At 37.5% G+C, this 12,868-nt stretch overlaps 1 protein-coding gene across 1 annotated transcript in view; it reads right to left on the reverse strand.

Moving 5' to 3' along the window:
• The window catches only part of UNC13C (unc-13 homolog C), a 638,789-nt gene that overhangs the window by 212,479 nt on the left and 413,442 nt on the right, over positions 1-12,868 (reverse strand). Inside the window, exons 23-25 of the mRNA XM_032481154.1 lie at positions 7,739-7,807; positions 6,027-6,116; positions 1,295-1,423 (exon numbers count right to left, since the gene is read on the reverse strand). Coding sequence (XP_032337045.1) covers positions 1,295-1,423; positions 6,027-6,116; positions 7,739-7,807 — 288 coding nt within the window. The remainder of the gene's footprint in view (positions 1-1,294; positions 1,424-6,026; positions 6,117-7,738; positions 7,808-12,868) is intronic.

Here is a 12,868-nt window from a genome sequence, read left to right on the forward strand (position 1 = left end):
ACCAAGTTTCCAAGCTAGAGCACATCTAGTGGGGATGCTCAGCTGAAGTTATGAACAATTACGTGGTTATACGCTCTTTAGCTTACGCAATGACAGACTCCAGCTTTAGTTATTTTCTCCTATTAGGCTAAGGAATCAGTGACCCCAGAAAGGATTAATACTATGAGAAAGTCAGCTTGAAACCTAGTGAGTCCCACTCGCTTTCATCCCAAAATATGCTTTCTAGAATCCTTCCCACTCAAGTAACCAGGAAGTTGCACAGGTAACTGCAGTTTTCAATATCTGGTGGAGCAACTGCATTCTTCAGGTAAGTGAGGCGCAACAGATTCACGTAAAAAAGCCAACCCCAAACACTAGTTTTACATAAGTAATAGCAATATGAATCATAGTGTACATTAAAAAACTGCAATGCAACAAAAGACCCATCACCTATAAAGAGGGGCATAATATATGAAAAATCACATAACCAACAAAGATTAGTACCTAGAATATATTTTAGAATTTTCTATAAATGCTAAGTAAAAGGTGAGCAAGCCAAGAGAAAAATCAGCAAGGAATTAATGGGAGTCACAGAAAATAAAACTGAAGTGTGCCTTGAGCATATGTGAAAAGATGTTCAAATTCACCAATATTAAGATAGTGTTCATCTCTGAAGGAAGAGGAATGGAGATGAAATTTGAAGGACGTACAAAGTGAGATGCCATTTCATGTCTAACAGTGAGTGCCTTTAAACAATGAAGAGCAGAGTACAAATGCTGAACGTTAACAGTTGGCCATGTAGGTGGTAAGCAGATGCATGTTTGGTTTACTTTCTGTATTTTCTTTTGTGTTTTGAAATATTTCTTAATAATTAGTTTACATATGTGACAGTGTTGCCATCCTATGCTATAAATATGCTCCCATCCATCACTTCTATGAGATAAAATGGTAACAGAGGCAGTATGTGTTAGGGGAAGGGAACAGGAGTAGGAGTTGAAATCCTAAATCCTAATCCCAAATCTACCATTTCCTCACTGAGTGACCTTAAGCAAAATCACTTAATTCTTTTGAAACTGACTCCTCACCTGAACAACTTGAAGAATAATATCCACCTTCAGTACACGAAGTTATTGTAAGGAGTGAATAATTCACGTATATAAAAGTGATGTTCAAATGTGAAGGAAACATAAGGAAATTCATAAAACCTGTATGTAGTTAATGTGAAATTGAATCAATGTACTTTCCCACTTACTGTCATTCAAAATTTATGGAAGCAGTTATTAGAAACAGAAAGTAGACGAGCATCTTTTCTTACCGGGTCTATGAGCTGGGAATAGAGTTCATGGCAATTGTCAAAAATATACTTGTATGTAGAGTCCAGGCAAGCCCTGACACAGTCCTTCACCACCATGCTGGCCTTTGGAGGGCTCTGCAGCTCCAGAACCTGATGGAAAAAGTATCTGCTTAAATTCAAAAGCTGTATAAACAGTATAAACAACTCAAACAATATTCAATAAACACTTTAAGTTGATATTTCTGTATTCAGGAAAAATGTGGTCTTAGAAATATTTTAAATGTACAAACACCTCCTTTAACTTTCTGATGTGACAACTCAGAAAATGAGCATAACTAAATATTCAAACAGAAACAAAGTCACTAATCAGGATTATATTCACTTATAATTCATTCAATCACTCAACAGATATTTACCACCTACTATATATCAGACAATGGTAATACTGAAAGGAACAAAAGAAACAAAAATCACTTTCCTCAGGAAGCTAATAAGTTGATAATAAATCAATCAATATAGTATATCACATGATGCATGTTGCAGGAAAAATAGAACGAAGAAGAGGGATAGCAAGTGTTTCAGTGGAACAGAATTTAGTACAGAGGACTCCAACAGTAGATGAATTTAGAAAAGTAAGAGGATGAGACAAGGGGGAAAATCACATAGAAACTACTGTAAGAATCTTAGCTTTGAGCAAGGTGGGAAGAAACTGACTATCTGAGCAGAAGAGCAAGGTAACCTACTTTTTTTAAGGCTCCCTTATACCACCTCACCTTAAGGCAGTATGAGGAAGCCTTATGGAAAAAGAAAGACCTGCCATGAGACTAGAGCAGTAATTCAGTCATGGAAGACAGTGCCTAGGCTATGGTGCAAAGCAAGGAGCTTCTTAGAAGAAATTTTATTTTGGTTAATTTTGGAGGGAAGGGGTAACAGGATTTGCTGACAGATTGAATGATTGGTGTGAGAGAAAGAGAGGAGTCAGGACCCCAAAGTTTTAGCCTAAGTAACTGGTACAAGGGAGGTATCCTCAACTTAGATGAGCAAGGCTGTGTTTGGAAGATCAGGGGCTCAATTACCAACAGGTTAAGACTGAGAAGCCTATGATGCATACAAGTGGATTTCAAGTAGACATTTGGGTAAATGAGTCTGGAGTAGTGGAGATGCCTGAACTAGTGATCTAAGTTTGGGAAGTATGAGCTAAGAGAAGAATTAAAAGAAATGAGACTAGATGAGTCTGGACAGAGAAGAGAAGGGGTCCCAAAAATAAATCCTGGGTAATTCTAGCCCAGTGACATCAGACAAATGAGAAAGAATAAAATAGTAGAGAAGAGAAAAAAGCAGTCAATGAGACAGGAGGAAAAAGAAGCAAGAGGGGTGTCTGGAGTCTAGGGAAGAAAAGCTTTCCTGGAGGGAGGATGGATGGAATATATTAAGTGAAACTGAACAACGTGGGACAAGGATTGATAACTGACCACTAGATTTAGCAAAGTGATGATCACTGGTGATTTTTGACAAGGTCATTTTTGGTGAAGTGATGGGGCAAAATTCTGATTGGAGTAGACTCCAAAAATAAGGGTGAATTTGAAGATTTAATATTTAAAAAATTTCAGTTCTCTGTGGATCGACCTATAGATTTAATGCAATCCCAACAAGAAATAAACTATCATCTAAACAATTCTTAAAAACAAAAAAGGTGAAGAACTCACACTATCTAATTTTAAGATTTGCTATAAGGTTTCAGTAATCAAGACAGCATGTTTGCAAATGTTAACCACTATATACAAAAATAGATTAAAAAAACAAATTTCTTCTGCATAGCAAGGGAACTATATTCAATATCTTGTAATAATCTTTAATGAAAAATAATATGGAAATGAATATATGTGTATATACATATATGCATAACTGGGACATTATGCTGTACATCAGAAATTGACATTGTAACTGACCATACTTCAATTAAAAAAAAAGTCAATTGGATGAAAAAAAATAAAGACAGCATGATAATGGTGAAATTATAGACATTTGGACAACACTGAGTCCAAACAAATATGACCAACTGATTTTTAATAATGATGGAAACACAATTCAATTAATAAGGAATGATCTTTTCAATCAATGGTGTTACAACTATTGAACACACATATACAAAATAATCCTTGGCCCATACCTCATACCTTACTTAAAAAAAAAAGACTCTCAAAATGGAACTCAGGATTAAACATAACAGGTAAAGTACAACTTGAAGAAAACAGGAAAATCTCTTTGTGACCTTAGTTTAGCTGGTAGTACTATCCATAATCAGAAAAATTGGTAAAGCAGATTTTATCAGTTAAAAACCTGTCCTATGCAAAAGACAGCATTAGAGAATGAAAAGACAAAGCACATACAGGGAGAAACTACTAGCAAATAAAGTACCTGACCGGAGACTTGTATCCAGAGCACGTAAAGAACTCAGTGCCCCATAAGAAAATAACCTAACGGGCAGAACATTTCAGCAAACTGTTCATAAAATAAACTCAGATGGCAAATCAGCCCAAGAAAAGGTGATGAACACTATTAAGAAATATAAAAGTAAAATTTAAAACACAGTAAGATAAAATGTCACTCCTATTAGAATGGTTGAAAAAAATTAAAATCATGAAAAATATCAAGAGCTTCATTCACCAGAAGATGTAGAACAACTGGACAATCATACACGGTTGCTGGGAATGCAAAACTGTACAACTGCTTTGAAAACAGGGGACATTTCATGTAAAGTTTAACAAACATTTACCTAATGACTGAAGAAACTCACTCAGAGGTCTTTACCCAAGGAAAATGAAAACTTACATTAACACTAAAAATATGTACCTGAATATTTGTAACAGTTTTATTTGTTATGACCTCAAACTGGAAACAACCTAAAGGCCTGGAATACATGCATAACAAAGAATTACTACTCAGCAATAAAAAGGAGGGAACTGAAGATACTCTCAAGAAGATGGATGAACAGCCAATATGCTACACTACATAGCTTACTATTTCCTTTACATGATGCTCCGGAAAAGGCAAAACTGTAGGGGAACGACCACAGATCAGTGGCTTTTCAAGGGGTTGGAGAAGGGTTGTCTATAAAGGAAAAGCACAAGAGAAATCCTGGAGGCTGATGGAACTGTTGTGGATCATAATGGTAGTGGTGGTTATACAGCCACACATCTGTCAAAACTAAAGATCTGTATAACAAAACCAATGAATTTTACTGTCTGCAATAAAAAAAAAAGATAATGAGAGGAGAAAATGTGTTCAAAAGATAATGTGAGAAAATACATTGGAAAGAAAACATACAAAGGACTATTTTGAGGAGTTTCGGTATTAAAGGAAAAGAGGAATTAGGGTAGTAACTGGAGAAGAAAGTGGAGTCAAGCAGTATTTTTAAGACTGGAAAATTGATGGCATGTTTGGTGACAGAATATTCAGGAGAGAGGGGAAGTCTGAAAGTTCAGGTGAGCGGGGAGGATTGCTAGACCGACGTATGTGTACTCAGAAGGGGGTGCGATTAATTGCACAAGCGGAAGAGATGGCCTTTTCTAGGAGAACAGACAGCTAATCAATAGTAATAAAAAAAAAAAAGAAGGAAGAGTAAATGGACACAGATGCAGGTAAGGAGGCAGAGGGGTGGGTGGTGGGAGCACGTGGTCTCAGGTCTCCAGGAGCTGCTCCTGTTTTTTTCCAATGAAATCAGAAGCAAGGCCATCAGTTGGCAGTGAGGGCTGGGGAGAAAGGGCTGCAAGTTTGAGATTATTTTGTTTCCTAAACACCGCCAGGCTGGTGACTGAGGAAAGGCAGGGCAGGTATGCAGCAGTGTTGCTGGCACTCCCTCCCCTCTCTCCCATCCCTCACCCCTCAATGTCAATGGCAGGCATCCCCTTTCCCACTGAGCCCAGTACTGGGTCTCACTATCACTCGCTGCACACCCTTCCTGCAGATGTTGATCAGCATTGATGTAAACTATTTATCCCAGTCACCTAATTGAACCATGACTTTAAACAAAATGATTTTAATTGAACGTTGAAGGACTGATGATTGATAGAATATTATTTTATTTTCTGTCTCTCTTATATTATAAAATACCAATTTAAGATAATCATGGCAACTGTATAGGAATTTCCTGAAAAAAAATTCATAAAACTCTTTCAAAGAGCAAACATGTTTAGTCCAGAGCCTGACAAAATGTTTTTAAGAAATGCTTTATATGAATTGTCCTGCAAGCCAAGTTATGACTACAGAGAACATGCAATTAAAGCAAAGGAGATATATCTAAAAATAAATGTTTGCCTAGCTTGGTAGATAATAATTAATTATACTAATAGATTAAGCAATCACATCCATCCTGATACAGACATTCCCAGGGCAGAAAATGGTAGTTGCTACAATTAGGGTACACTTAAAAGAGTCGGCTTCTCTGTTGCAATGAATAAGTCAGCGAGACATTCGAGTGAAAACTAAAACACGAAGTGAACTCCATTTCCATTTAACATTCTTAGTGAGCTTAAGATGGATTTGAGCCAAGTGTATCAGAATATCTTTTGTGTTGAGGATAATCCTTTTTTCAACACACCTTACACTGGAAGATTCATTTAGCTCAGGCAAAGGCACCACACCCTAATCACTGAGGATGAAAAACACTGATCAAAGAAGGGTAAAGCCAGAACTTTCCAGGGAAGAAATGTGTTATGTCATGCGGGGACAGTGACAAAAACAAATGACGTACCTTCATCCTAAAAAAGGTGATACTTGTTAGCAGGTCAACGGTGGATTTCAGATCTTGGAGTCTTTCAGCATTGCTGGCAGGAAAGTTCTCCTGGTTAATTAGGAAACAGACAATGGGCAAATGAGCAACATTAAGCCTCCAGTGGGAAATAAACTACAACCAGCTTTCTGTGAAAGAAATGGGAAGTAAACTGTATAAAATTTTAAAAGTAGCCCCACAGTATTCTTACACTATTTTCTGTAAAACATCACAGAAACTGAACAAGCTGGAAATAATCTCATCTTAGTCTTTAGAAAGCCACAGTCTGTCTATTCCCACAATGCAATAAAAACATACAAAATAATATCATTAACACAGTTTTATTAGGCTATTCATCCTTTTTTAATAGCATAGTTTTCCTACTGAAAGACGGAGGGTTGGCATATATTTGAAAATATTTTTCTATAATTTTCTCAAGCTTGGGTTATTTTTTTCAAAATACTTTTTGGAACTTTCACATGTGCTATGTTTACTTTTAGCCATGAAGAAACTTTTAACAGTTAAAAAGGAGGAAAAAAAAAAAAAAAAAAAGGACTGCACTGCATAGTCTTTCCCTGAAGTTCTGTGGACTTAAAAAGTTTCTGTTACTGAACTTTGGTGAGAAATGTCACCTAAAAATGGCAGATGTTCAGAATTTTGAAGGAAAGGAAAGATCTAATTATAAAAATATTTAATCAAAGAAACAATTTTAGCATTGAGAAATTTCTCACATTAGCATGTGCTCAGATAGGCTTTTTAAAGAGCCATCAGGGAAACCACAGGTAACTTTTTGATAGTCATGAACTCAAGCTGAGGTGGGGTGTCAAAGTGCTGGTGGATGAGGTGGCCTCAAGGTCCTTCTTGCCTCCAAATAAAATTTTCATTGCTTGGTAAAGCAGTTCTCTCCCCATAGTGCTGTCCAGAGTTCCAACATGAAAGGTGAGTTTGACAAAATTTGGAATTATAATTTCCAGAATTCGTACAGTTAAAGAGACCATCAATAAGAGACTAAAAAATAAATGCAGGGGAGATACATGTGTGCAGGTATGGAAAGATGTTTAGAATAAACTGTTAAAGAATGCCATAGTTGTTACTGCAGATTTATTTTTTTGTAAATAAAATCTGTAACTAAATTTTTTGGTCATTAAGATATTTTGTCACTCAAATTACATGTTTTCACACACAAGAATATGTTTGTGTGAGTTTGTATATTTCACCTGGCGGTGAAGCATACAATTGCTGACAATGAACTCTGGACAGCTTCAAAAGAGCACATTTGATTGATCTAGAAGGAGTGAATTAAGCAGTGAATCCCAGTAGGACTCTCAAAAGCTGAGGAAATAGCAGAATTTCTCAGTAAGAAGGGGTGAGCTCTCAAGATGAGGACGGGGCCTTATGTATGCTTCATGAATTAGCTGAGGGCCACTCAGTCTGCTGGTTAGTAAAAGAGTTATAAAATTAAAGCTGTACACACACACACACACACACACCCCAGTATTGCTGTAGGCTTATGTGGGCCAGGTACCTGAACAAGGGATGTCTACTTGATTACTTGGTACAGGACCCAAGATTCCAAGGTCAGTATGTTTACTTTTCCCTTACATAATGAATATATATACTTTTTTACAATATGACAAGAAATCATCTGAGCCAAACAGAATCTTTTACCTTTAGGCAAATAATTTTGTACATACCCTATACTTTGACAGGTCAATCCTTAAAGAGTTATGCAACTGGTCCAGTAGCTTTATGAATTTTTCCCTCTGAACAAAGCAAACACAAAACAGAAGAAGAGAATCATCATTCTAAATGTAGTCTTCACAACCAAATTCGCCTGAGTTGCTGTCCCCATTTTACAGACAGAAAGGTTCAAAGACGTCAGTGAGTTCTCTGAGATCACAGAACTGCTATGTGGCAGAGCAGCGGTTCAAACTCAGGTCCCTTTGACACCAAATCCATGCTCTTTCCCCTAAGTCACGCTGACTCTATATGATAAGTGAGAAAGTTTCCAAAGTTGTGTTATGTAGAAAGAATCCAGACAACCGAATTGCCCTGGTACTGATTCACAGCATATGAGTCAGCAGGAGAAAATATAACCCGTCACTCCTTCTCCACCTGCACACCGCACCACCTCCCCAAAATTAAATGATAGGTTTTTAAACTTCTCCCATCTATGGGAGTGGGAACAGCTGCTGTTGTTGTCAAAGACAATCTCAAAGCATTTTCCTTTTGGTAACAAGTACAGACTTCATAATCTGAAAGGATCGACTGCCTTTAAAGTATGTTTATGATTTAGTGCTAAAAATGCGTAAAATATTAGGCCAACAAAAATGACCACTGCTTCCTTCTCCTGCTGTATCAGGGTTAGACTAACCTCTCCATAGAAGAACTAAGGAGTGTTGCTAATAAGCATGAGTATACAGTTGTGTGGGTTAAACAAAGTAAAAACATCAGTCACAACCTTCATAGGGAGACAAAACACCATTCTGACTCTCAGATTTCTAATCAAAAGTGAAAAAAATAAACAGAGTGGTAGTATATGATAGCAAAGGTCTCTCCCTACATTAATATTCTGTAAACACTAAATTGTACTTCGGAATATATTAGCAAAAGTAGATATTTTTCCTAGTAGTTTCATGTACAAGGTGGATTTATATAGAACTCTTATCCCTTGAAGTCATAGATCTTGATGAAGTGAGCTGAATATTAACAGGAGTTGATGAATTGTTCCTCAGTTGAAACTCCAATTTCCTGAATAAACTGTCTTTTATGAGGCTTATACTTAGTGAACTAAGTTTGAGTGCCAACAACGAGGAGGCAATGAAGAAGCCTAAGAAATGAACCTCGCCTTCCAGAAGCTTGCCATCTTGTTAGGCAAGTAAGACTTTCCAGTAAAGCTGCCAAAAAAAAAAAATACGATGAGTGTCTTAGATTTTCTTTCTTACTCTCTCATTCCTTCCCAGGGGAGAAGGTGACCTAGGCTGTCCTTTATTAAACCCCTACCTCCACTGGTATGAGTCAGTGGCTCCCAAATAAAATAGAAAAATAAAAGAGCCACTACAATCATTAGTCTCGGCCACAGTACAGTTCATCATTCAATGACTGTGAAAACCACTGTGTACATGTCAGTCTCTGGCTGCTTTCTGTGACCTGTGTGATTGGTACAAATCATTAAGACAGAGGACATGACCCTGGTCAACCATACTATGACCCAAGTCACTGGTCCTGTTATAAACACTGGGACCAACTGTTCTGGTCGTCTGCCCGATTATCCATTCTTCCTCTCTTCCTTCCTCAAGAGTCAATGTGTCCTTTATGAAATGCCTCCCTTCCCAGGCCTCTTCTACTCTAGGAATGGCCATGTAGCATGGTTTTGCCCAATGAGACGTCACCAGCTTATTAAAGGGGATGGACCCAGGCAGCAAATTATCAATGAATTATAATCTGGAAAGACTCCAGAAGAGCACGTGGCCAAGAGCATTTGTTGTATTAGCATTTGCTCTGTAATTCTTCGTCAGGCTTTTTTAATCCATCGGTCCTTTGTGCATCTCTCCTTTTCCCTCCTTAAACTCAGACTGGATTTGAGAAGGTCCACCCGTCATCTTGTACTGTAAGAGGAAAAGCTAAACATGCTAAGAACAGTGAGGCAGGAAGCCAGAAGGAGCCCCCACACCTCACCCTAACTGTCTGCCCATCCTTTCAAAAAATTACCTTCCTGATCAGCTGCACGAGCCCTGAATTCCTTAATACCTCTGTGCTTAGATTATATGGGAAAAATTATTTACTTAAGTTTGTTGAGTTTCTGTTTTAGGCAGCTGAACAGAATTCTCACTGATACAGATCACACACTTGGTCTCCCCACCTAGGTCTTCAGTGCCCAGCTGGAAAATTTACATTCAAGGAAAACAAAACTGAGGAGGAAACGACCAGGCTTGGGGGTGCTAAATCCCAAACAACATTAGAGGATGTGAAATTAAAAGTGCGCTGCTGATTGCATCTTGATAGGCATTTTTTAAGCAGCAGGGTGGCTTGAAATTTAATTTTATTTACCATATTTCTATTTAGCTAGAGTGAGGTTGTCTTTGTGAGAGCAGAGGAGGCTTATTACCTACATGGTGTGATTTGAGAAATAAGAAAAGACTGTGTGATTAAAAAGGGTTTCTCTGAGGGGCACACAGCAATATCTGAAACTACCGCATTATTCAGTGCTTTGTATTTGGGAAGGACTGAGTAAGTCTGGTATTTGGTAGGGGCCAAATCTATAATATGAGTACTAACTATTATCAGTTATCAAAAATTTAGTTTAATTAGTTGACAAGAACAACTCTAGACCAGAGGTCAGCGAAGTATCTGTCAAGAGCCAGACAGTACATATTTTCAGCTTTGTGGTCTCTGTCACAACTATTAAACTCTACCACTGTAGCACAATGGCTTCCATAAACAATATATAAACAGATGAGCATGGCTGTGTCCCAAGAAAACTCTGTTTACAGATACTGACATGAAAATTTCACATACCACAAAATAATAATCTTTTGATTTTAAAAAAACCATTTAAAAATGTAAAATCCATTCTTAGCTCACGAGCCATATAAGACCAGTTGATGAGCCAGGTTAGGCCCATGAAAAGAGGGGCAATTTTGAGTAGGAGGAGGTGGTATCTCGCCCACAAGGACACTCTTGGGAAGTTTCCCTAGGATCCTGGGACTTGCAAAAGGAAAAGTGCTTATGAGGTATTTAAAAACGTCTGCACCATCCCGAGTTTCTCTCTCCCATTCCTGTGTTTCTCAGTGTCTCCTCTGACAGCAGGGGTAGATTTAACCTGAAACTAACGATGCTTAAACTCTGGGGGTCCTCACCTGATTCAGGTCCCCTGGGAGGAGCCTGAGCTGCGTGTTCAACGTGATTTTAGGTTATTATAAAATTTACAAGAATAGGATGAAATTATTCTGACCTGGACCAGCAAATTGTACAAGGTTTCTTTCCAGGTCATACCAAAAGCAGTCATTCTTTAAGCAAGAAAGAACTATTTCAAGTAGTTTTAATGCATTGGTTATTTTGATAATATTTGATAATTTAATTAATGTTAATCATATGAACATACTGGACATATATTTACATTTCTTATTGATTTGAGATTAATACTGATACCAACAGGGATAACACAAAGTTATAAAATGCCATCACAAAGATGCTATCATCAACACAGTAATTAGTAAGTGACAAATTTGAAGAGTATATATAGAGTAACTTTATGGGCAAATTTGAAAAGCACGAGATATTATCATTCACTGAACAAGAAAGCCTAATGTTTCCCTTAGTTTGACTAAACTTTAGAAAGGTTTCTTCCTGGCTAAGTCCTAATTTCCCTTTTTCATTTTTAGAGCATTGTCTTGTCTTTTCTTTCTTTGCAAATTGTTTTAGACTTTTTTTTTTGCATTTTCTATAATTATAAGCATTTTTGTCACTTTATCAGAAATTTTGATTTCCTGGGGATTTGGAAAAAGAATGCACATGTTGGGAGTGTGGTTCTGTGATTAGGGGGAGGTGCTGATTTTTTAAATTATGACATATGTTTAAAGAGCACAGTATCCTAATTTGACATCTGAGTACACTACAGTGATCACCACCACAAACGTAGTTCGCATCCTTCACCGAAGTTGACTCCCTGTCTCCTGCACATTCTCTCTCTCCCCTCTGCAACATTTCCTCTACACAGTCATCTTTCTAAATAAGAAAGTCTATCAGATTATACACTATGCCTCAAGAATGAAGTTCAAACCTCTTAGTGGGCATTAAAGGTCCTCAGCAATCTAATGTCAAACCAGTTACACAGCTTCCTCTTTTACATCCATCTTTTATTCTACCTTCCCTACTCAGGAAGATACAAACTTTGAAATTATTTTTGCATCTTTACTGCTTCTCGTCTTTACTTAAAAGTCTTCCCAGGTCTAAGGTGGTTTCCCTATTATTTCTTGGACTTTGAAAAATGCTACTCATCCCTAAAAGCACGATTCCTTTGGCCAAGTTTCCATAAGCTTCTGAAGAGTGTCAGTCACTTCCTCCTCTTCAATCACAAATTTATAAATATCAGCTCTTTTGACGCTTACCCCATTTGGGGAGGGATTTACAGTTACTGTACACATGGTTATGTGACTATCCCATTAGAGTGTAAGCCCTGGAGAACACAGATCAACCTTTATCTCAGTCCCTTTACTATCTACCATAGTGCCTTACATGAAGGACCACAGAAATACATCTTGAATGAACAAGTGGACAAACAAGAGTATGTGTGATGAAAAAGGAGTACGTGTTAGCATACTTGTTATGCCAAAAAGGGTATCTATGACCAAGAAAAAAAAAACTGAGCTAGATAAACATCAATTTTACTAATAATTAATTTGCTATTTGTGCTTAAGATAACTCACTAAATAAGTTTCCTAAAGACTTCTTCAGAGTTGAAATATGCACCCCCCACCTCATGGAGCTGTCTTCCTTTCCAACTCTAGCTCTACCCACGGTGTTTTTAACATCCACAGAGATGTCTGATCCAATAAAGTTCTTTCCTCTCCGTGATTTCCAGCAATCTTTGCACTCAGTGATACGCTGCAAAATCATCTCTCCAAAAGAAAGAAAGCCTTGATTTTTAACATTTGCCAATTTTCATGATGTAAGTATTGTAGTATTTCCAGTTTCAAGTATTTCCAGCTTCCAGGATGGCTGTATTCTACAACCAGCTTGCAATACTTCTGCAAATTCAGCAGGTACAAACTAGCCCCAGAACAGCACTGTTTTAACACTTAATTCACAGCAATCTACTCCCA

The sequence above is a fragment of the Camelus ferus genome, chromosome 6 (assembly GCF_009834535.1).
Source record: "Camelus ferus isolate YT-003-E chromosome 6, BCGSAC_Cfer_1.0, whole genome shotgun sequence".
NCBI classification, from domain to species: Eukaryota; Metazoa; Chordata; class Mammalia; order Artiodactyla; family Camelidae; genus Camelus; species Camelus ferus.